General features: G+C 48.0%; 1 protein-coding gene across 1 annotated transcript in view; it reads right to left on the bottom strand.

The window, feature by feature from the left end:
- Positions 1 to 3,432, bottom strand: part of PM20D2 (peptidase M20 domain containing 2) — a 148,248-nt gene extending 144,816 nt beyond the window's left edge. Inside the window, exon 1 of the mRNA XM_069235485.1 lies at positions 2,957 to 3,432. Within this exon, the coding sequence (XP_069091586.1) occupies positions 2,957 to 3,385 (429 nt within the window). The 5' untranslated portion in view covers positions 3,386 to 3,432. The remainder of the gene's footprint in view (positions 1 to 2,956) is intronic.
- Positions 3,433 to 26,075: the final 22,643 nt, after the last annotated feature.

Genomic DNA, 26,075 nt, shown 5'->3' with positions numbered 1-26,075 from the left:
AAATGCCACGTTTCTAAAAGTGGCATTTCTAAAATAGTAATGTAAAAACCACCTACACCAGTAAGCAGGATTTCTCACTGCCATTCCAGACATACTAAACATGCACACACTACTTCTTATAGATCAGAAGATACCACTTAGACATATGTAATGGTATTTCCAATGCAATCCTATGAGAGGAGCAGCACTCACAGTAATGAGAAACTAAATAGGCTGTCTGCCACTACCTGGACATGTAGTACATAAAGACATATGTCCTACCTTTTACATACGGCACTCTGCCCATAGGACTATCTGGGGCCTACCTTAGGTGTGACTTAGGTGCAGTAAAAAGGGAGTTTAGGACTTAGCAAGGGGGTTGGCTTGTCAAGTCAGTGTGGCAGTAAACTGTACACGCAGGCCCTACAGTGGCAAGTCTGAGACATGTTTGCAAGGCTAATTCTATGAGTCGTGCAATCACGGCTGTAGGCCCACTAGTAGTATTTAGTTTACAGGCCCTCTGTATACCACTTTACAAGGGACTTACAGGTAAATTAAATTAGCCAAACAGATCTAAACCAATTGCACCAAGTTAAAGGGGAGAGGGCACATGCACTTTAGAACTGATTAGCAGTTGTTAAGGCCCCAGAGTCCTAAACCAAACAAAAAATGGTCAGAAAAATAGGAGGAAAAAGGCAAGAAGTTTGAGAGTAACCCTGCAGGAAGAGCCATTTCCAACAGCACTCTTCCTCCCAGAGATGGAAGCAAAATAGACAGCCCATACCAGCACTCAACCAATGCCTAGTGCGGTGCTGCCCATGACGTCTTTGTTACCTTAAAATATATTAATTCGGGTTTGTATTCTGGGTCACAGCATTGATGGAGGTAAACATTTCACAACTCCTGTGCAAGAAACCACAACTCTGTTTGGCCTTTCCATGCACTGCTGTTTGTATCCGTCAACGTACGTGTCTGTTGTACACAGTGACAAGAAAGAACCTTGTTGCTTAGCTTGAGAGTCACTTGAGTCTAATGTTGTGTAATGCTAGAAGCAGCAGGCCACCTGATCGTTCGACTTTGCTTCCAGCTGGGTGCTAGCTATTGGTTGTGAATTTGGACGCTGAGGGGAAGATAACGGGTGTAGATGACAGAGATATTAAAATGTAGAAGTCTGCTGTTTGATGAGCCACTGAGGGCCTGTTGTGAAGTCCCATGATGAATTTGGCAGGCATGTTTTGCACATTTTTATTTTGCTCTCTAATGCAGTCTTAAGGAGAGGGTTGCAACAGTGTATTTTGCTTACGAAAGAGCGCTTTCTATAAGTGATCAGTGGGAATAGGGAAAATACTTTCCCGAAGCAACTGAGCTAGTAGTAATGGATACTCTCAGTGAGCCTGCTGACTAGGGGAAACCGCTTGAACACTTTTAAATGCTATATCAAAACACGCAGACACCTGTACACAAGGCAGAAGGCTAGTTGTCAGCTCCGAGAATTTCACTGCTGTCTAGTTTTCAAAACTGGGAAGCTGACAGTTGATTCAATATGAAAATGTAGATCCAGTGCTTTAAATGGGCCGGTAATGTCCGGTACTGAGTACCGGCACTTTTTTATTTCGAGGGGGGAGTACCGGCACATCGCAAGAAAACGTAATACTTTAAATAGGAGAGTACCGGCACTTCCCAGAAATAAGCATGTACTCTGGCGCAGAGTACCTGCACTTTATTTTTTCCTTTTCAAGCACTGTACAGTAGATCTAGTCGGTCCTGTCCATTAGCCCGAGTAGAAACACACACATTTAGGATAATAATACAAACTGAAAGAATTACAAGTTCCTGGGTACAACATGGTGAGAGTTAGACCATGCAGATTAATGTATTGGGACCTCTGACCGTTTTCCTTTTTTCCCCAACAGTCCAGCTAAAAGGTCTTAAAGAAAATTATTTTGAACCTAACGGAAAAGACTCGACCCCAGCTGAGGGACTTTAGGTTATGTTTCTGATGAGGAGGCACTAACTGCAAAAGCTGCTAGAGGAATACTGGCGACCATTCACCATTATCGGTCCCTAGGTGAAAATCCTCATCTAGTGTAACGTGGAGACAGATAACGCCCGGGGCCTGTTGCGGGGCAGTCCTGTAGAATAGGGGGCTCCAGTCCCCTTCCTCTCCTTATGGCAGCAAAATAAACAGCTCACCCCAAAACTCACCCAATGCCTCGTGTGGTGCTGCCCATGACGTCTTTTTTACCTTCAAATATATTAATCCGGGTTTGTATTCTGGGTCACAGCATTGATGGAGTTAAACATTTCACAACTGCTTTGCACAAAAACAGGAAACCAGATCTGGCAGTTGTTATTGAACTCGGACACTGCTGGCCCCAGTGAAACATGCTAAATGTGTACGGGCGCACTTTGCCCGCACGCATTCAGCGGCACTCGCACTTAGGGGCCATTCAGAGCAGCAACCAAGGGTGGGGGGCGGCTAGGGCAATAGCCCATCTTTTGCTCTAGTCAAATACTTGCTGGAACCTAACACCTTGATGCTAGCGCCATCGAGGTAACAAAGGCACTCAACTTGTTGCCACTTCACCTGTTTAAGGTGGTTTGCAGCCAGGCAGTTTATTTTCCTTTTTCCAGCTATCTATGAAAGTGATACCCATGCACTGGAATGTTAGATGTATCGGCTTATAGTGTGGACAGGAAGAGGGATCAGGCTATCGGTCCCAAACTACAGGGACATAGACGCTAAAGGGAGGACATCGCGGGTAAAAGATATAGTTGGGGCTAGAGGATGATGGACAAGAACTGGCAGAAGATGAATTACAAGACAACTGCATGCTTGTTATGTTAAGCTGCCTACATTCGGAATAGGTAGAAGACGCTGTATTTGAGGTGTAAGGTCTGCTTGGGAAGGATGCGGCTCTGGGCAGCACATTTCGGCGGTGTGTGACAGGTCGCAGCGGGATCGAGCGCATCTCACCTTGAGCCTTATCGCAGGCTCCGGAAGTTTCTCGTAAGCAGCTCTGAGACCCAGGGCAGCGGCCGCCCCCACCTCGGCGATAAGGTTGTGTCCGCAAGCGTGTCCGATGCCAGGCAGTGCGTCGTACTCGCAGAGGAAGCCCACAGTCACCTGCCGGCCGCTGCTCTCGCCTCCGACGCTCTGCCACTCTGCTCGGAAGGCGGTCTCCAGCTTGTAGTGAGGCTCCACAGACCAGCCTTCCTCCAAGAAGAAACCGGTCAGGGTGTCGTGCGCCCGACGTTCCTCGTAAGCCAGCTCGGGCTGGCTCCAAATGTCGTCGCTCAGTCGGCCCAACCGCTCCGCTGCTTGGTCAATATGCTCCGAAACCCAATTCTTGCAACGCTGCAGACTACCTGCTGGGGTGGGCGCGTGCTCAACCAACCGGTCCATGTTTGACAAATTCTAATAACTACCGCATCTTTTCGTCATAAGCTGAATTTATTTTGGTCTGCGACTCCGCCCTCTTATTGCGTGATTGGACTGCAATGACTCCTCCTTGTTGCCCCCCCTCCAGGAAAAGGTTGACAAATTTTCCAGCTAGCACAAAGGAAAATTCCAATGTTATTAAGGGCACCTAAGCGAACGTTATGCTTAGAGGACCAGATTTTCAGAACAAAACACAGGGACAGCCACGAAAATAGAACTATATGCTGCACTCCAATAGTCTTTGAAGAGTAGGTTAGGAAAGCGATTTAAATATTCAGAAATACACACACACATATATATATATATATATATATATATATATATATATATATATATATATATATATATATATATATACATATAAAAAATGTGGATATATTTATATCTTGAAATTTTATATATGTATACTTTGAAATCTCATATACATATATACATACATATATATTTATGCAGCAACACTTTATATGTATAGTCACTGAAAAAAAACAAAGTTTACAGGGGCGTTATAGTTGGGAAATAGAATTAAAAAAGAAAGAAATTCAATTAAAAACCCAAAAGTTACAGGGACGTTATAGCCAGGGTCACATTTTAAACGTACGAAACCATAGAAATTCCCCTGTTATAGTTAGAATTATCACAAGTAACTATATCCCCGTGCCCTAAGGTAACTATAACTTGCGCCCCTACCATGCAAAGTTTTTTGTAAAAATGTTACTGCAAATATTACATTGATATTATCAATGATGTTATCAAAAATGTCACAAGTGCTGTAATTTGTGGAGTAATTAGCAATGCATAACAAGGATGCTCATTATAGTTATCTTAGGGTGAAAGTTCCTTGAGATAACTCTATAACAGGTGAATTTCTATGGTTTTGTACGTTTAAAATGTGAGCCCAGCTATACCATCCAGGGGCGGCTCTTCCGCTAAGGTGGAGGAGCATCACCCGCTGCTTTCAAGCAGAAGTGAAAGGAAAAATAAAATGATAATAACAAAGCGTTATTATCATTTTATTTTTCTTGGGAGCCAGATTGGGGAGGGCAGGGCTGGGCTGGAAGGGGAGTTTTATGTGCACAATAAGTGTGCATGATTGTTTGGCTGGCCGTGTTCGGATTGCCAAACAGACATACAAACTTTTCATTTCTCCACCCGGCTGTATTGAACAGCTGGAAGGAGAAAGTGCACAGGCATTCACTCCCTCTGTGAGCGCCGACACAGGGCGCTCACACCAATCACAACAATGCTGTCAGGAGCGTCGTGAATGACTGGCAGCCTGTGTGTTGCCGGGAAGAGGATGGAGGAGACGTGAAAGCGTCTCCGGAAGAAAGAGGTATGTGTTTTTTTTTTTTTGTTTTTTTTTACCCACCCCCGCCGTCCACGTTCAGTGGCAGACACCACTGATAACATCCCTGTAATCTTTGTTTTTTAAGTGAATGTCTATGTTTTTTTAAAACTACTTTCTAACCGTAATGCCCCTGTAACCTTTGTTTTTTCCCAGGGAATTTCTCAGTTTTTTTTAATGTGAAGTAATTTTCATTGCTATACATTATGCCAAACACCACTGTGCACAGCCTTTGGCGCGCGCGGAGGAGGTTGGCTTCAGGGCCTGGCCTGCAGCCTCCCTACTGCAAACCCCCTATAACCACCTAACCTTGCGCCACGTACAGCCTTCGGACCTTACACAGTGGTGTTGGTTGCAGGTCCGCATGGCTCCACTCCTCCAGCCAATTTCAGCCTAGGGGACCCCATCCCCCTGGTCCCAATTTTTTTTTTTTGGGGGGGGGCACACAGCCCCCCTATCCTGGCCGAGTTCAGCCCCAGGGACCCAAGGAACTGACCACAGACCCACATACATTTGAACCATCAACCTTCAGTGTACATGTCTGAGACCTTAATCACTAGGCCCAAAGTGTGTCCTTAGCATTTGGTGTCCAGACTTAGCTAGGACATTGAGCCCAAAGATTTTGAGTGGAAAAATACTTCCAAGTTACATAACTAGGAATGTTTACAGTCAAAACACTGGAAAATAAACAGACACACTGCTATGAGATACAATTATTTGAACCTTCAGCCTACTGAGTGACAGCCCAAGAGATTTACCAGTAAGCCAGAGGTGACCATGGTCTGCTGTCCATCGAAACATAATTATAGCATTCTTATCAAACATCTTGCTAGTCTGACTCTTTGAATCATTCTATGGAGAGACCATTGCAGTAACAATCTCTCTCTCTCTCTCTCTCTCTCTCTCTCTCTCTCTCTCTTTCATCCCATTATTGGATGGAAGACAGAGAGAGAGAGAGAGAGTGACAGGACCACAGGGGAGAGCCTCAAAGGCACCCACACCTAGCCTGCTCCCCACATCATGTGGGAATCGGCACTGCTTCCACAAGCAGGGAGCTGTTTCCATACACACATATTTGGGTGCAGGGAAACAGATGAAAACCCTGCTCTCTGCCAGTGGGAGCTGTTTGACAGATCCCGCTGGCAAAAAGTGGACTTTATTTGCTGTTGCTTGGTGGGAGCTGTCAGCTCCCACCATGCAAAAGCAAACAGCTATATTCCGGGATTGGGCACCCTGGGACATAGCAGTAGCCGCTCCCAGGGGGTGGTGATCCCCAGAGCTATCATTGGTTCCTTGAGAAAGGCCACGGGGCCCCCCTCCAACATGTATTGCCTGGGGAAATGGTGGTTCCCGGGGCCGGTGGTCCTAAACGGAGCCCTCATTATTTTATTTTAGCCCCAGAGAGGTGGTGGTCCCCAGGGCTACAGGTGGGCCATGCACCTCCCTTACAACTTAATCTTTGCCCTGGGGAGGTGGTGGTCCCCAGGGCTGCAGGGGGGAAAGGGTGGCTCCCCCCTCATTGATTTAGTTCAAAGCCCCGGGGAGGTGGCAGTCCCCAATGCTGCTTTGCACCCCAACCGCATTCAAAATTTAAAGGCCTCCTAGACCTGGCCCATTTGAGGGCTGGAGCCTGTGCTTGTTTTTTTCCTTAATTTTCAGCAGATTTACAGATCGACTGTATCTCCCACTGAAAATTGAAAAAAAATGCTTTTTTGCTTTGGGGGCTGTCCCTCTAGGACCCCAGCATCTGAGCTAAGGAGTAAGGGTGTTAGTACCTTGGCCTCTTTTGTTTTTTTAATCTTTTTTTCTGGGACTCGGCTGACGCCGAGTCCCAGGATGGCTGCCAACACTTCCTCGTTGAAGTCTTGTCAACCAATCACATCTCAGCACGAGATTGGGAGCGTTTGCGGAGCCTTCACGAGCCTCTATGTACACATTTGTTTTTTCTTTAATATTTCGAAAACTACTGAACCAATTTACACCAAATAATAAAAAGGGGCTTTCTGGACCAAGAGCTATCTTTCTGCCAACTTTGGTGTAATTCCGCCCAGTGGTTTGGGCGGTACTCCTGTTCAAAATCCCTAAGGGAATTAACATGGGAAACACAACCTTTTTGACCCGCCCTTTTTCTCAGCCCCCACTTGACAGATCACCCCATAACTTTCCAGACAGCAGCTGACATGAGCGTCAAAGTTTTGTGGAAATTTCGTGGAGATCCATCAACCGGCGTCAAAGATATAGGCAAGTAAAAAAACGCTTTTTCTATGGAAACCAGGTCCTAACTATTACTACCTAGTGACGACCGCCGTGAGAAGGCTGAGAAGTGAACAGCCAGCTAAGCGGGTTGGGGCTTCATTAGTGGATGCCGCCGCTTGTATATTCCTATGAAAGACTTCACCAATTCTGTTGAAAAACACGAGCCACACCAATCCTGGTGTTTTGAGTTCAATTTCCTTTATTCTGGCAGAGGAAAAAATAAAAAGCATTTTGACCTAACAACAATGTCTTGTTTACCACAATCGATTGGTCCTTCATTACTGTTGTTGAAATAAAGCGCCTGACCATGTCACAATTCATAACCACTGAAGTCAGACTTCTGGTGCAACTGATATTAAAGAAAATACATGTACATTCATGCACATTTCATGGTCAATCCACAAATTAAATTCTCTAAGAATCGATGTATAATTTGTCAAATAAAAATATACATATCACTCCAATAAATATTGCCATTTAACTCATCGTAATTATGCAAGGACAGACAGTATGCAAATAGAAGGCACTTTATAATACATTTGGAGCTCAAACCGCTAGCTCCACCCTGTGTTTACATAAAGCCTGTAGTAGGCTAACTAGCAAGGAGGTCTATCTCCCAACCATTCCAATACAATACTAACATTAGCCACATGAGACTCCAGGCTCCTAGATACAGACTCATCCTGACTCTCACTTAATCTCACTTAATAGGTCAGGAACCTTTGCCCCTTAAACTTTGCATAACCTTAAAAAAGGGCAACAAAAAAACTCTAATTTACGTGACAGAAGGAAAGAAAAGACTGCCAGTGGCAGTGGATTTCACACCGCCGTATAATGATGCCAAAAAGACATACCGCCCAAAAATTGTCAACCTCCACCCACCGCCAGGGCCAACGACTACAGAAACACAGTACATATCACCCCGCCACCGCCACGCATACAAACCCCCACCCACCAAATAATGATGCACAAATCGGCGTGGCGGTCAGTGAATGTCGAACAACCATTGGTGGTACTGACCGCCTCAGTCAGTAATGGGGACTTCCAACAACAAATGCACACATTGGCAAATTTGAAAAGCACACCTGACACACATCCACACCATTATAAAACACACACATACACACCCCACAATCCTTTGCAATGCCAATAGCATGACAGATATTGACACCACAACACGCATACACTGAACTAACACTCACAAAAGTCACACACAGAACCACCACCAAAACTCAAATAATACACACCCACCATTACACACCACACTCCCAATCACATAACAGCACCGTCACAAACTCACCTACAGCACACCACCCACAACTTATTGTGTAGCCATTTTGGTTATAAGCTTTATGCCTGTTATTTTAGCATACTAGGCCTGTCGATGTGCACTTTCACCTAGATATTTTTTAGTCAGCACCACTTTATTATTATTTTTACAGTAGTGACTTTCACGGTCTTGTTTTATTTTCTTCTATCTGACTGTTTTTGCCTAGGCCAGCACTCTGTTCTCAAACAAGACATTCTTGCTCACTCTGTGCTTCTTCCAAGGCTGCAGAAGGATAGGTTGCAGATGAACGTGGTATAAGTTTAGTCTCTGACATTCATAGAAAACACACATCCTTACGTAGGGACATTTTCTCAGAACATCAGCTGTTTTATTATATAAACACTTCCCTGTCCCTTACACGTTAGAGGGAGATTCCAGCCAGAGAACCACGACTGTATGCCGATTGCTGAATGCTTCACTACAGATGCTAACGCAGACTTCAGGCCTTTCCTCAGTTATGGGGGATGATGTCTTCCCAGGGGAACCTGAAGGGCAGAATTAGAGCTTAACACGCTGTGCTCTATTATAGCTGAGGTAGGAATTAGTCAATTGACTTTAGTGACAACATGGTAGGGTTATTTCTATGCTGCACTCTCCTAGTCACAATTTTAATCTTATTATGTTGTATCGTCCTGATTATTGCAGCTCACACTTTGTTATCTAAGATGTAGTCGCTTCATTACAATCTTATTGAAACATATACTGCCTCTGTTTGTCATTATGTATATAAGACTAATGTAACTGAGAGAAAGAGGAGTGACCAGAGTGACCACGGCTTCCCTAAAAAACCCTTTATGTCATGCGCTCAGCTGCCCAATCATCCCTGCCCTTGGGTAGAGATGAGGTACTGCTAGTTAGCCGGAGCAAAACCCAAATTGGAGTGACAGGTATCCCCTGCAGTGGGTTGGACTCAGTCTCCCACACCGCAGGCGATTCTGCCACTTGAAACCCAGTAGTCTTATTAGAATAATGAGAGCCTACGCGACATGGCACCGCCAACAATTGGTCAGGCTCTGATTTTCGGGTCCTCCTGAGTATTTCTGTTTAATTATTTAATGACATCTCAATACTATATACGGATACGTGCGTGGTATTGAGGATTTCCTCCTCAGCTAAGTAGGACATCCTATCTGATGCTGGAGGTTGTTCAAGCTTGAACTCTAAAAGGAAAATCCCTATTTGGTGTGCCTTCGCTGGACAAATTTACCATCTACGATGGCGAATCCACAGCATGTAGCAATTGCAGTTAACACGAGACAACCCCTGACTGCACATTTACTGGCAAATGGCCTAACGGCCCAGCGGGGTCCAGTCACATTTGTGGTTGACGCATATGCAGCTTATAGAACAGAACGTTTCGATTCTTGGGTCACATTTTCAGCAGTTGATGGGAACACAAACACATTTCATAATTATACACTTGCAAACATACCTGGACAATACAGAGCATATGCATATTTAGAAATACCTTTATCTTATCAAGAACATAATAATTGGCTTGATGGCTCCCTACCCCACACGATATTACCAGTTAGGTTAGGTCCTCTAAGTAATGATGGTCCTACCTGGCCTTTATTGGCCACCTACATACCTCACCCTGCAGTAGCAAATTTAGCAGTAGCTGAAGTCCGTCGCGTATATTCTCAACTGACGGCAATATTTAGACGATTAGTATGGTTTGTAATGCAAACATTTAATACAAACCCAGTACGTGCTGCTCCAGCGCAGCGACATGCGGTGATGCCAGGTATTAATCCTGCAACTGTACATTCAATTATGGGTAAAGTACCTGCCAAACAAGAGGAAACTCCGTTTTGGCTAGGTCAAAAAATAAATGCACTGGAAGCAGTATTTTCCCATGCGGGACCTCAGGATAAACATGGGATTTTAACTATGTGTTTGCCATTTGGGATGGTCCCCACAGTAGATAACTGAAATACATGAGGCACAGTGTTTGCCGCGTTCTATACTACCGCACACGGTACATCGACACTTGCCAACTTGCCAGAAGTATTGAAACAAATTCAAGATGAATACAGGGCTGCCCCGGCCCAAGATTTGGGGATGCAAATAATGGGCAATTTTGCCACAGTATCCTCAATCATTTTAAGTAACCTCATAGGGGAAGTAGTGGCTCTTGCAGTGTGCATGCGGCTCCGGGATGTTCCTCAACAGGATCAAGAACGTGAGCTGCAAAAAATTATCACAGAGACCTATTCCAGTATTGGGTGAGATAGTCTAGGGGTCAGACCAAATAAACCACAATTTCACGGTAAATCAAATAAAGATTTTTCCAAGCAAGCTCCTGAGGGTAACAAGAAACGCTGGGATAAAAGACAACAAACTCCTAAAAAAGAAAGGGGAGAATCTCTGTGTATGGAGGCCCCAAAAAATAATTTCAGAAATAGAGAAACTATAAAAACGCCTGATAAATATCAATATACCGATACATGTCAATCTCGTTCTTTTCAGGATTCATCGGAAAAATGCAATGAGAGAGGTGGGCGATTAGAGTGAAGAACAGAGTACGTGAAACCGAGACAGGAATCACAACGTTCATCAGAGGTTTATGTAAAAAAGGAAGAGAAACCTCCTCAACAAAAACCCCAATTCAAGAAGAAAAAACGAGCAGCAGTTGCAGTTCGACATGCCACTCAAGAAGAGGGTCCTCCTTAAGAACAGGAAGTGGGCATTAGCGCTGTTAGACAGCACGGCAGAGGTCACAATAGCTTGCCGGAGTCTTCTAGAGCATCTGGAGGTGAAAGCAACTGACGACTTTCTACAAGTAGAAACTGCGGACATGCGTGTCTCCACACCTGATAGGGTGTATAAAGTAACGCTACCGTTAGAAGGGGACATTAAACGCATAATAGACACAGGGGGTGATTCTAACATTGCAAATCTACCTTCCCACGAGGACGCCGGCTCCGAATGGAGCCGGCGTAGTGGGAAGGTGCGACGGGTGCAGTTGCACCTGTCGCGTATTTCAGTGTCTGCTTTGCAGACACTAAAATACTTTGCGGGGCCCTCTTACGGGGGCCCCGGCGGCACCCCCTACCGCCATCCTGTTCCTGGCGGGAGACCCGCCAGGAACAGGATGGCGGTAGGGGGTGTCAGAATCCCCATGGCGGCGGAGCGCGCTCCGCCGCCATGGAGGATTCCCCCGAGCAGCGGAAAGTCGGCGGGAGACTGCCGACTTTCCGTTTCTGACCGCGGCTGAACCGCTGCGGTCAGAATGCTCGAGGGAGCACCGCCAGCCTGTTGGCGGTGCTCCCGTGGTCGGTGACCCTGGCGGTCACCGGCCGCCAGGGTCAGAATGACCCCCACAATCTTTTGGGATCATGTAGTGAATATATATGATGTTTTATTGGCTGAACAAGATTGGCCACCAGAATTTGTCCGTACCTGCCCATATGGGGAAGATGTTATTAAACCTTCTTTCTCGCCCCTTGTTCCGGAGGAACTCGCTGAATCCTACGCCATCGATTGGGCATTGGCGCAGGCACCCGTGTTATACTGCAACCACGTAGGATGGAATAAACAATCCCCTTACCACATAATACCTATTAAAAATCAGCCCCAACCTCAACCTCGATATCCAATAAAACATGATGCAAAAGCACCCATGAGAGAAATACTCACACAACTAGAGTACCAGGGTGTAATTGAACCCTGTCTCTCCCCAATGAATAATCCTTTATTACCAGTAGCTAAATCGGACCATTCGTACAGAATAGTCTTAGACTACAGACACTTAAACAGTCATACACGCACATATGCTATACAAAACTCACACAGCACAGCTAGCAGAGCTGAAAGCTCTGCTGATGGCACTGGAACACGCGGATCCAGCACAGCCAACACTTATTGTTTGTAATTCGTACTATTTTGTCCAGTCCTTCAATGAATACTAGCATTATCTGTGAGGGAAAGTAGTGGATCTGAAGGAAACGCTACCAAATGTCCATGTTATACATACACTTGGACACCAGCGTGTTGGAATACACATTGTGGGAATACATTGGCTGATGAAGCCGCAAAGTCAGCAGTAGCTATGGTTGCTATTGCTGCAGTAACACATTTAAGTATGAAACCGGATGCAGATATATGGACCGCCATGAATGCTACAGCTGATGGTACGCCCTATCCAAAAACATTTCCTGCTAAATATTCCTACCGAATGGGAGGCTGCCTGAATGTTGAGGTTAAGATTCCAGGTGTAGTGGTGCAAGATATTCCCAACAAAGAGATAAGACCAGAGTTTATTAAAGCAGCGCAAGAAGGGGAAGCATCTGCCCATGCTGGTGTGGCAGTGTCAGAAATAATGGAGGCTTTCAGGCGTTGTAGTATTTATGTTTTTATTTCTTTTTTGTAGTATTTTGTGCTATAGTCTTTCTACACGATTGTCTCTTTTTCTCTCTCTCTCTCTCTCTCTTTTCTGGTAAGTCTTCCAGGAGTTATTCTGGTTCTTGAATCTGTTTTGTCTTTCTTCTCTCTTGGCTTTCAGATGCGTCTCAGAGATCATCTGGGAAGTTCATAGGAGGAAAGAAGAGAAGAAAAGACCTCTAGCAGGTATGTATTGTTTAGTTTTCTCTTTTCCTTTCTTCTCTGACCTTTGTTCTCTTTTTGATGTCTCTCCTTGGTTCCCCTTTCTTTTCTCTTTCTGTTCTGCCCTTTTGTTTTCTGTCAATACTCTTTCTACTCTTTGTTTTCTCTTTTCCTCTTCTTTTGATTTCTGTTCTTTCTTTCTTTCTTTCTTTCTTTCTTTCTTTCTCTCTTTCTTTCTTTCTTTCTTTCTTTCTTTCTTTCTTTCTTTCTTTCTTTCTTTCCATCTTTCTTTCTTTCTTTCTTTCTTTCTTTCTTTCTTATTTTGGGCTGTTCTGTAGTCTCTTGTCTCTCTCTGTGATATCTGGACTGTCTTTACTTGCCCTTTTCCTTGTATTTCTTCAACTAATAATAATAGCTGTTTTGTTCTTCTCTGTTTTCCTTTAGTTTTTCTATTGTACCTATATATATATATAAGATTCTCTCTTTTATTAATATCTCTAGTGCTCCATGATTGGAAGAAAATAATAAAACATATTTTTGTGCATTCCTGTGATTGTTCCCTTCAGTCCCCGCTCCCCCTTCTGTTTTATTTCAAAAATCCCACCTCCCTGTGTCCCGTTTCGGCTGTAGCCCGTACCTGAATGGGCCACGTTCTTCGCAGAACGTGGCTCCGCATCTCCTTCCTCCAAGATGTCCTCTGTGATCGTTGCTTCGGTAGTGGTTGGCGCTTCCCCTCCACTCAGTCTTCTTCCAATTTTCACCTTCGACACTGGTCCGTCCATCCCACTTTCCGTCCTCCGTTTGTCTCCTGTGGAAAACACCTCCTCCTCCTTTTCCTGCGCGTGGTTTAAAACCCCTATGGTTTCTGAGTCATTGTTGCGGTCACGCCTCCCATAAGCTCCTGCCTCTTCCGGGATGGCGTCCACTCCGTCCGGAGTGCCCCCGGCAGACTCCTCCTCCGGGCTCCGGGGACAGCCAAATCCACTCCCCCTAGACAGTGGCTGTTGGAGCCACTTATCGAATGGATATCGAGAGAGATAATCTGCATTTGAAAGAAGAGATCCAAGGGAGTGTTGTATCTGGAAGGAAAAAGATTGCAAGGATAAGAACCATCGTAGGACATGTGCATTCATGTCTTTGTGTTGCGACAGCCAGGTCAAGGGAGCATGATCCATAAGCAAAGTAAAGAAGCAGCCCGACAAATAATATCTAAGGGATTCAATAGCCCATTTTATTGCGAGACATTCCTTTTCTACTGTGGGATAATGTCTTTCCTGGGGCAAAAGGTTTCTGCTAAGGTATACAATAGGATGATATTGTCCATCCTCGTCTCTTTGAGACAAAACAGCTCCTATCCCTTGGTCGGACGCATCGGTTTGAACCTGGAAGGGCTCGTGGAAATCAGGGCAACATAACACAGGTTCAGTTGCCAGTAGGTGTTTCAACCATAGAAAACGTTCTTTCTCCAGTTCAGTTAGGTGGGGTATTTGATTAGGTCTGTTCTTTTCAAGTAAGGCAGTAAGAGGAGCCGCAATATCGGAAAAATGGGGAATAAAATGTCTATAATACCCTACCATACCTAGGAAAGCTCTGACGTCCTTTTTCCGTTGTGAAAAAGGAATTTATATAATAGCGTACACCTTTTCCATTTTTGGTTTCAGGGTTCCGTGTCCTATCACATATCCTAAGTAGTTAATGGAATCCTGTCCTAGTTTGCACTTTTCCGGATTTGCTGTGAGTCCTGCCCGTTTGAGAGCCTTTAATATGGTAGACAGATGTGAAGTATGGTCTTCCCATGTTTCTTTATATATGACGATGTCGTCTGAATATGCAGTACTGTAATCTTGAAAGGGCCGCAACACCATATCAATTAATCTTTGAAAGTTGCTGGTGTTCCATGTAGGCCAAAAGGGAGGACCGTGAACTGATATAAACCTGAAGGTGTCGCAAAGGCCGTTTTTTCTTTATCACTTTCCTCAAGGGGGATCTGCCAATAACCCTTCGTTAGGTCTAAAGTAGTCATATATTGTGCCTTATCTAACCGTTCTAGGAGGTCATCTATTCTAGGCATGGTATATGTATCAAAAAGGGAGAGGGCATTTACTTGTCCAAAATCAACGCAAAACCAGATAGAGCCATTCGGTTTCGGGACCAGGACTATGGGTGAACACCAGGGGCTAGATGAGGGTTCAATTACCTCTGCTTTTAGCATCTCCGTCACTTCCTTTTCAACCCTCTGTTTTCTTGATTCTGGTATCCGATAGGGTATTTTTTGTGGCACACGATTTCCTAAGCTATGAATATAGGTGGTCATTACAACCCTGGCGGTCGGTGTTAAAGCGGCGGTAAAACCGCCAACAGGCTGGTGGAAATAAATTTGGAACCATGACCGTGGCAGAAACCGCCAACATAGACAGCCACTTTAACACTCCGACCGCCAAGGCGGTACAAACAAACACCGCAGCGGTAACCGCCAACAGACAGGCGGAGGACAATGTACCGCCCACAGAATTACAACAGTCCAATCCGCCACCTTTTCCGGGGCGGATTCACTGCGAACAAAAACACGGCGGAAAGAGGACTTGGAAGGCAAAACGCTCACCTGTACACACCCCACGAGGAATCAGGATGCCATGGAACCTGAGCGCCAGAAACTGCCAGCCTTTATCTTCCTGCTTCTCTACCAGGAACAACAAAGACGGCGGCGAAGACCACGGTGAGTACTGCACCTACGACACAGGGGAGGTGGGAGGGAAAAGAGAGTGACACACACACGCAACACGCAACACCCCCACCCCCACCCTCACCCACGACAACACACACACTAATACATCATGATACATTACAGTTACACCCCTCAAACCCCCCTGGAAGAATGCAAGGACAAAAGGAAATGAGTCGAATGATTGTAATATATTCAAATACATGAATCAAAAATATACACATATATAAAGATATTCACACTATAAACAAATATATACACCAAGAATACAAGTCCAAGGGATTCCACCATCATAGTCCGTGGACCACTGGGCCCAAATTGCATGGGTGAGGCCCACACTCAATACCCGAACAAGACGGAGAGAACACTGCTGGGGCATCAGATAGAAATAAAACAGGCACCTCAGGGGGAAGGGAAGGAGGGGCACCTCAGCCGGATGAGTGCACAACGCCAGATCCACGAGGGGGCTCCATGCCCACTGCTTTATCCTGGGGAGTGCAAAGCCACAGTCTCTCAAGTCTCTATAGTGGGTGGGTTGCCCACTGCTTTATCCTGGGGAGTGCAAAGCCACAGTCTCTCAAGTCTCTCCAGTGGGTGGTTTGCCCACTGCTTCATCCTTGGGAGTGCAAAGCCACAGTCTCTCAAGTCTCTCCAGTGGGTGGATTTCCCACTGCTTTATCCTGGGGAGTGCAAAACCACAGTCTCTCGAGTCCCTCCAGTGGGTGGGTTGCCCACTGCTTTATCCTGGGGTGTGCAAAGCCACAGTCTCTCAAGTCTCTACAGTGGGTGGTTTGCCCACTGCTTCATCCTGGGGAGTGCAATGTCACAGTCTCTCAAGTGGATAACAGTCTCCACTGGTTCTGGAGGGGGCTTTGTGCCCAGAGTGCTTCATCCTGCCAAGGACTGAGGTAGTGGATGTCATTCTCCTCTGGTTCTGGAGGCGGCTTTGTGCCCAGAGTGCTTCATCCTGTCACGGACTGAGGTAGTGGATGGATCTCTCCACTGGTTCTGGGGGGGGGGCTTGAGGGGGCTTTGTGCCCAGAGTGTTTCATCCTGCCAAGGACTGAGGTAGAGGATGGATCTCTCCACTGGTTCTGGAGGGGGCTTTGTGCCCAGAGTGCTTCATCCTGCTTGTGGCGGCCTCAGTAGCGTCAGAATCTTTGGCGCTCACTGGCCTGCGGTGCTTGTTGCGGCGGTGTCCTGTTCAGCGGTGCTGGTGGCGGTGGTGTCCTTGGCAGCGGTGCTGGTGGCGGCGGTGTCCTGTTCAGCGGTGCTGGTGGTGGCGGTGTCCTTGGCAGCGGTGCTGGTGGCGGCAGTGTCCTGTCCAGCGGTGCTGGTGGCGGCGGTGTCCTGTTCAGCAGTGCTGGTGGTGGCGGTGTCCTTGGCAGCGGTGCTGGTGGCAGCGGTGTCCTGTTCAGCGGTGCTGGTGGCGGCGGTGTCCTTGGCAGCGGTGCTGGTGGTGGCGGTGTCCTTGGCAGCGGTGCTGGTGGTGGCGGTGTCCTTGGCAGCGGTGCTGGTGGCGGCGGTGTCCTTGGCAGCGGTGCTAGTGACCATAGTGTCCTTGGCAGCAGTGCTTGTTGCGATCCTGTCCGCCGTGCAGGTTTTCCCAGAATTGCCGGTTTTACTGTGACCCTTCCCCACCTTGGATGGTGGCGCAGCTGTCTCCACACTCCCAACTGTACCCCTGGGAGCGGCTTTGGTGGCAGATCTTTTTCCTCTCTCCCGCCAGGCACTGGCCAACTTTTTATGCTTTTGAGGTGGGGGACTGTCTGTGCTCAGGCTCCTTGCCACACTGGCTGCCCTGCTGCCTGGCGCACTCCAGAAGCCGGTTACTACTGGCACCACTATTCCCGCAGATGTTGTGGCTGAGGCACTGGGTTGGGACCTGGAGAGGTGGGCCCTAAGAGACTGAAGGGGTGGGGGAGGTGAGGGAAAGAGGTCAAGGTTGGACAGGAAAAGTTTTTTGCGCACACTGGGACGGGTAGATGGAGGGGGTTTGGGAGTGGAGGAAGAGGTAGTGGTTTTAGGAGGTGTGCGTTTGCTGACTTTGGGTGAAGGTGCATGGGCGGGAGGCTGTCGTGAGGTGGATGGCTGTTGGGTGGGTGCGTGGCTGAGTTTGTGTACCTTGGGAGGTGGGCTCACAGACACACTGGGAGAGGACACAGGGGATGTGTGAATGGTAGTGGGGGTGGTGAGTGCACGTGAGCGGGTTTGGTTGGTGGGTGTGCTGGTGATGAAGGTAGTGGCTGACGATGTAGTTCATGCAGGTGTGAGTGGAGACAAGACAGGGAGGGAGGAGGGAGACGAGGTAGAGGGGGACACAGTGGAGGCAGTGGATGTTGGCATGTCTGCATGTGTATGATGCTTGCGTGAGTGCCTGTGGGATGTGTGGTGCTTATGTTTGCCTGAGCTTCCCTTGTGTTTTGACGTGAGTGCATGCTGGTCTGATGGTGTGCTTGGGATAGGCTGAGGTACAGGGGTTTGGGTCTGGGTGGAGGAAGTTGGAGGGGGGAGGTTAGAGACAGGGACAATGGCTGCCATCAGTGCTGAGTCCAGAGTCTGAAAAGCTCGCTGTTGGGCTGCCTGACCAGAATGTATGCCCTCCAGGTATGCATTGGTTTGTTGCAACTGCCTCTCTACACCCTGGATGGAATTCAAAATGGTAGACTGCCTAACAGTGAGGGACCTGAGGAGGTCAGTGGCCTCCTCACTGAGGGCAGCAGGGGTGACGGGGTAGGGGCTGAGGTGCCTGGGGCGAAGGAGATGCCCACCCTCCTGGGTGAGCGGCCATAGGGCAAACGCTGAGGGGCTGCTGGGAGGGCGGTGCTGGTAGGGGGGGTGGCGGCTGTACCTGTGGATGCGGGGGCACAGATGGGCCCGCCACAGCAAGGGAGCTCCCATCAGAGGAGGAGTCCGTATCGCTGGTCTCAGCTCCTGTCCCCGCCGTGGAGCTCCCCTCGCCCTCCGTCCCAATGGTGAATTCAGACTCCGTTGTGTCGCCCTCTAGGGCCATGTGGGATGCAGCTCCCTCCTGCTCCCGTGCCACTGCTCCTCTGCCTGATGATGCTAATGCACACAAGAACAGGGAGACCACAAAAAGGGGGGGGAGACAGAAGAAAGACATGTTGAGTGCATGCAATACCGTTACCGTTGGCAAACACTACAGACATAGAAGCCCCCTGCACTACGCCGTGCACTTGGAGCTCCCTAATCAATCACAGGGACGTAGGTTACAAGGCTATGCCCGATTGCTGCACACATGGATGTCACAAGAGCCTGACTAGGTGTAGTTGGCTCTGTACACAGGTGGGGTGGGGTGCCACAGGGCCTGCCTTTAGAAGGGACCTTGCCTACTAAACTCGCCCTGGCCTAGGGGAACCCACAGTCCACCTCCTCCACCCAGACACCTACAATGCACGCTGAATCGGCTGAATGAGAGTGTACTCACCCCCTTGTGGCTGCTGTGATGCCCTCAAGCACCCATCCAACTCCGGGTACACCACCGCCAGGATCCGGAACATCAGGGGGGGTCATGGTGCGACGGGCACCCCTCCCACGTTGGGAGGCCATCCCCAGCTGGGCCTCCGCCATCTTCTTGCTCCAGCGGCGAAGGTCCTCCCATTTTTTCCGGCAGTGGGTTCTCTGTCTGTGGTAGACCCCCAGGGTCCAGACTTGCTTGGCGATGGCACGCCAAATATCCTTCTTCTGGTGGGCACTGACCTACAGGAATAGTACAGGGGAAAAGGAGAAGATATAACCGTCCGCACCATCAAAGTCATTGGCCCGCATCCCTACCCTTGCCATGACGCACAGGCACTCACCATCGTTTCATGCACGCCTCATTCTCCCCCCATCTTTCATCCACACCACTCCAAACAGCCATTGCACATACAGCATGCTCACAGTGTACTCACCTGTTTGTCTGGAGGACCGTAGAGTAGCGTGTCCTGGGGGAGGACCCCATCCACTAGTTTCTCCAACTCCTCTGTGCTGAAGGCAGGGGCCCTTTCCCCAGACACACAAGCCATTGTCTCTTCCAGACTGAGGTCACAGCAGCACTTGCAGTGTAGGTCCTCTCCTGTTGAAGATCAGGTATCAAGTAATTGAACAGAGAGAAAATGGCGGTCACGTCTGCGGCGGTGCGTACCGTCACCGCCAGCGTACATCGTCATTGGCTCCTGGGACCCATAGGGTCCAATGTTAACCAATGCAGGATTGCGCTGCGGTCTTCGACCGCCTACCGCGATGGTGTACAACGCCAGCGCAGTTACCTCATATCCCCTTGTCCCACTTTACAGGTCAGGCAGCTGCCATTTCAGGGGCCCACATGGCATTATTTTGGACTGCGTCACACATATCTAGGCCTTGCTTAAACACTAATACAGCCATATGTCGATTTGCAAACATTTTTTGATTAAGTTGTGTTTACGTACCTCAGAGTTGGTTGACTCTCTGCTCGCTGTTCTCCTCCATAGGCAACGTCCGCTGGGGCAGGTGAGGAGAGTATGTACAGACCGCTGGTGGACCTGTCGACAATGGAGGAGCGACATGTGATCATCACCTACAGACTTCATCGTACCACAATCCTGGAACTGTGTGCCCAGATGGAACCAGACCTGATGTCAGCTATCCGCCATCCCACAGGAATCCCCCCTCTAGTGCAGGTGCTGTCAGTACTCCATTTCATAGCAAGTGGGTTTTTTCAAACAACTGTGGCCTTGGCATCCGCAATGTCCCAGCCCATGTTTTCAACCGTGTTGTCCAGAGTGTTGTCTGCCCTGCTGAAACACATGCGCAGCTACATCGTTTTCCCTCAGGTGGAAGATTTTCCTACAGTGAAAGGTGACTTCTATGCCATGGGACATATCCCCAACATCATAGGTGCCATTGATGGGACACCTGTGGCCTTGGTCCCCCCACGCAGGAGTGAACAGGTGTACAGAAACCAGAAGAGTTACCATTCGATGAATGTGCAGATGGTGTGTTTGGCCGACCAGTACATCTCCCATGTGAATGCCAAATTTCCTGGCTCAGTGCATGACGCTTACATTCTGAGGAATAGCAGCATCCTTTATGTGATGGGGCAACTCCAGAGGCACCGTGTGTGCCTATTAGGTGAGGACATGGACCCTATACAGTGTGAATAGGTGTCTGGGGATGTCCCTATGAGTTAGTGTGTGTCTAACAGTTCTCCCTCGCCCTTTGCAGGTGACTCTGGTTACCCCAACCTGTCATGGCTACTGACCCCTGTGAGGAATGCCAGGACAAGGGCAGAGGAACGCTACAGTGAGGCCCATGGGTGAACTAGGAGGATTATTGAGAGGACCTTCGGCCTCCTGAAGGCCAGGTTCCGGTGCCTCCACATGACAGGTGGTTCCCTATTCTACTCACCATAGAAGGTATACCAGATCATCGTGGCCAGCTGTATGCTTCACAACTTGGCTTTGCGACGACAGGTGCCTTTTCTGCAGGAGGATGGTCCAGATGGAGTTGTTGTGGCAGCTGTGGAGCCTGTGGACAGTGAAGATGAGGAAGCAGAAGAAGGGGACATAGACAACAGGAACACGGTGATCCACCAATACTTCCAGTGAGACACAGGTAAGAAGACAACACTGCCTGCTACATCTGATTTAATTCTACTACCTCTCATCTGTCTGTCATTTTCACCCAGTGTATGGTCACTGAGTTGTCACTTTCCCTTACGATTTCACAGATGTGGGTTCCACTGTGTGACATCTGCTTTGTTTCCGCATGGACTAGAGCTGTGTGACATAGGTATGTTGACAATACAATGGACATTGCTATTTCCCTCAGTCATTGCAAATACACAATTGTGAAAGCACAGACTGACTCCAGATTGTTTTGTGATTTAAGGATGTTTATTTAAGTTCTAAATAGTGGAGGGGGTTGTAAGATGGTCAGGGGTGATGGTGGAGGAATGTCCATGGCAGAGTCCAGTCTATTAGTCTCACAGGTGCATTGTCCAATGGGGCATAGGAAGTGGAGCTGGGGCACTTTAAGGATGGACAGGGTGACAAAGTGGGACAGAAGGATGACAATCAGGGTGGTCTCATTTCTTGGCGGGGTCTTGGCATTGTTCTCCGTCTTCGTCCTGGATCTCAGGGACCGCTTGCCGGGTGGTTCTCCATCTGCAGAGGGTGGGGTGCTGGTGTTGTGGTCCTGTTGTGGTGCCTCCTGTCCACTAGGGCCGGCGGAGGTGGTGGGCAGTTCATCGTCCAGGCTAGTGTCAGGGGCCCCTTGTTGTGCCACAGTGTCCCTCCTGGTGTTGACAAGTTCCTTCAGCACCCCTACAATGGTGCCCAGGGTAGAATTGATGGATTTTAGTTCCTCCCTGAAGCCCAGATACTGTTCCTCCTGCAGCCGCTGGGTCTCCTGAAACTTGGCCAGTACTATTGCCATCGTCTCCTGGGAATGGTGGTAGGCTCCCATGATGTTGGAGAGGGCCTCGTGGAGAGTGGGTTCCCTGGGCCTGTCCTCCCCCTGTCGCACACCAGCCCTCCCAGTTACCCTGTGTTCCTGGGCCTCTGTCCCCTGAACCGTGTGCCCACTGCCACTGCCCCCAGGTCCCTGGTGTTGTTGGGGTGGTGGGTTAGCCTTGGTTCTCTGTAGTGGTGGACACACTGCTGATTGACGTGTCCTGGGGACCGAGGTATGGGCCCCCTGGGTGGATGCTGTGCTGGTGTTACCAGAGGGGGGAAGCTCTGTAGTGGCCTGTGCCAGTGTGAGGGGAACCAACTGTCCCGAGGTCCCAGATGGGCCAGGCTGGTCATCTAGATCCAGTTCGACAGAGCTGCTGTCATTACTGTGGGCACTTCTGTGGGTGGAGTGGACATGTCTGGACCTCCTGTCCGGTGAAGTTGGGTAGTGGTTCTGCAGGGGTGTAAAGGCATGATTATTGCATCTGTGTGTGCCATGGTGTGCAATGAGTGGGTGACCCTGTACCCCAGTGCTTGCATTCCTGTGTGATAATGGTTTAGGGAGGTGTATGGGTATGTGCAGTGGACATGCTTTGGTGATGGGTGTCCATGATTTGGTGTTTCATGCAGGGCTTGTGTTTGGGATATGTGGTTAGTGATATTGGGACATACGTGAGGAGTTGGGATGATGGGGGTAAGGGCTGGGGTGGGGGTATGTGATAGCATGCAGGTGGGTGGGGGATGAAGTAGTGAAAGATTTGCCTTACCAGAGTCCATTCCTCCAGCTACTCATGCGAGGCCCTCCGAATGCAGTAAAGTCAAGACCTGCTCCTCCCATGTAGTGAGTTCTGGGGGAGGAGGTTGGGGTCCGCCGCCAGTCCTCTGAACCCCAAGGTGGTGTCTTGAGACCACGGAACGCACCTTCCCCCGTAGGTTGTTCCACCTCTTCCTGATGTCATCCCTAGTTCTTGGGTGCTGTCCCACTGCGTTGACCCTGTCCACGATTCTTCGCCATAGCTCCATCTTCCTAGCTATGGTGGTGTGCTGCACCTGTGATCCGAATAGCTGTGGCTCTACCCGGATGATTTCCCCCACCATGACCCTGAGCTCCTCCTCAGAGAACCTGGGGTGTCTTTGCGGGGCCATGGGGTGGTGTGGGTGATATGTGGGGTGGTGTGTGTTGTGATGTGTGGGGTGATATTTAGAGGTGTGTTGCGTGAGGTGCTTGGATGTTATGTGAGTGATGGTGTAGGGTGCCTGTGGATGCTATTGTTCTTTCTGGTGGTGTCTCTCTCTGGTCTTCTGTCGCAATTGTTGACGTAAGGGTTTGTGGGTGATGTGGGTATGTGTTTTATATTGTATTAGATGTGTGTGTATTTGTATCAGGTGTGTGTATTTCGAACTGTCCAATGTGGATGTGTTTTGTAGATGTGTGTGTATTTTGAGCGCAGCGGTGTGTACCGCCAATGGAATACCGCGGTTGAAAGACCGCCGCGTGGATTCGTGGGTCGTGATAGTGTGGGCTTGACGGTGGAGGTTTTGTTATCGCCAGTTTATCACTGACCTTTGGTGTGGCGGACTTGTGTGGGTGTCTGGATTTTGGCGGATTCCGAGCTGTGAGTCATAATGACCGTGGCGGAATTCCACGGCCGCAGCGGTGTGTTGGCGGTTTTCTGCACGGCAGTAAGAGGCTTTTACCGCCAATGTTGTAATGGCCCCCATAATGTTTTATTAGATGGGTCCTCCCTGGGATTTTAGAAAAAAAGTCGGGTTAGTATGTACTATATTTTCTAACTGAGTATATTGAATCGGTGTGAGGTTGGTACCAAACTGAGGCATAATAACGCCATTGTCCTTTTCCGCACTAGTGGGATACATGGGTATTTCAGTTTCGTAACAGGTAGAAATGTACAGGTTACTAGCCTGTCCTTCTGTTTCATGCCATACTTTCAAAAGATTAATATGACATATCTGACTTCGAACCGACCCAGCTGGTATTTCTATTCTGTATGTCATGGGAGTTACCTTTTCCAGTACAGTATAGGGCCCCTGCCAGTGGGCCAGTAGCTTGTTATCAGTAGCTTGTAAAAGAACCAATACTTGTTGCCCTATTGCTAATTCACGGGTTTTGCTTCGAGTATCATAATAGGTTTTGTGTCCCTCGAGCTTCTTTCAAATTTTCTTGTACCTCCTCCCAAACGTTATGTAAGTTTTCTTTAAGTTAACTAGTATAGGTCAGTACATCGTTTATTTCCTCTTCTGTTTCTTCTCATTGTTCTGCTAACATTTCCAACAAGGTACGCGGTTGTCTCCCGAAGAGGAGTTCAAAGGGACTATGTCCTATGGATGATTGTACGTGAGTTCTTAGAGCATATAAAACCAGAGGTAGTTTTTTTCCCAATTCTTCCAAGAGTTCTTAATGATCTTGCGTCAGAGAATTTTGATGGTTTTGTTATATCGTTCAACCAGACCATCGGTATGAGGATGATAGACCGATGTCCGTATTTGTTGAACCCTGAGAGCCTGACATACCTCGGACATTAATCGGGGCATAAAGGGAGTCCCCTGGTCCGTGAGGAGCTCTTTTGGAAATCCAACTCTGGAGAAAAATTAAATCATGGCCTGAGCCACGGTTTTAGTAGTCAGACTTGCCAGTGGAATAGCTTCCGGACACCTGGTTGCATAGTCCATCAGTACTAACAGGTATTGGTGACCTCTAGTGGATGGTATCAGAGGTCCCACCAGATCCATGCCCACCCGGGTGAAAGGGACCTCTATGATGGGTAAGGGACAGAGGGGAACTTTAGGATCTCTGGAAGGATTGATCAGTTGGTATTTGGGACAGCACTGACAATGGTTCCGAATATCACCATAGATCCCTTGCCAATAAAATCTCTTGTTTACGGACTCCTCCATTTTTTCTCTTCCTAAATGCCCTTCCCCGGTATCGCCATGTGCTAAATTAAGTACTTGTACTCTATACTCTTGGGGAACTACCAACTGTGGGCCTTGGTTAGTGGAAGAAGGACACACTTGATACAAAGATCATTAGTGATTTGAAACGTGGGACCTACCGAAGGGTCGTCATAGGACAGGGCTATATGCCAGCCATTTTTCAATGTGGGATCCACCCTCTGCGATTGTCGAAACTGTCCGGCAATGGATAGGATTTCTTTCAGGAGCATCTGTTGGGGTGTAGGTGCTTGAGTAATGTCTTTAAAAAACATTGTTTTCTGCTCTCGCTTTTGGGATCTAGATAGGTTTATCTTGGGTGTCTGCTTCTCTATGTCTGAAGATACGAATGGAGCCTCACTCCACCAGGAGTCGATTCGGTTATTGTGATTCTGTGAGTGTAAGAGTTCAGGAAACTCTTCATAGTCAGTTCCCAAAATGAGGTCTTCACCTAGGTCTGGGATTGTTCCTACTGAAAGAGATTCTTTTTTTCCTCTCCAATTTATTTGTATATTAGCAACAGGATAGATTTTTCTATCTCCATGCACACAGGTAACCAGCACTTGTGCATTTGCTACCCATTGGTCTGGTTGGACCAATTGTTTAATTACACTCTGACTGCAAACACAATCGATCAATGTCATTAGTTTCTTTACCAGTGGAGGGGTTGTATATCGAGTCATTGTCTGTCCTAACCACAATACCCTCCCCTTGGTCATGCCAATTTCCATGGGTTCGTTTTGATCTCTTTTAAAAGGGCAGTATCACGCAATGTGTCCCCATTCTGCACAGTGAAAACATTGGGGCCCCATCGAGGTTTCTTTGGAAGGGTTACGAGGAGGACCAGATCTTTTTGTACTGGGACCCAGTAAAGATTTAAACGGGAACGGTTATGGTGGCTTCGCTCGTGTCGTCGATGGTAATAGCCTTAAATTGGAGCCCCGAAATTCTGGTGCTCGGTGATATGCACATAACAGTTGGATTGTGGTAGTATTATTGAGACCCGAATGTTGACGAATCCAGTTTCTTGTAGAGGAGGGCAGGGCATCTAGATACTGTTCCAGTAC

This window comes from Pleurodeles waltl, chromosome 5 (genome assembly GCF_031143425.1).
Source record: "Pleurodeles waltl isolate 20211129_DDA chromosome 5, aPleWal1.hap1.20221129, whole genome shotgun sequence".
NCBI classification, from domain to species: domain Eukaryota; kingdom Metazoa; phylum Chordata; class Amphibia; order Caudata; family Salamandridae; genus Pleurodeles; species Pleurodeles waltl.
Note: the sequence above shows the minus strand (reverse complement) of the source record. Positions and strands in the feature narration are given on the sequence as shown.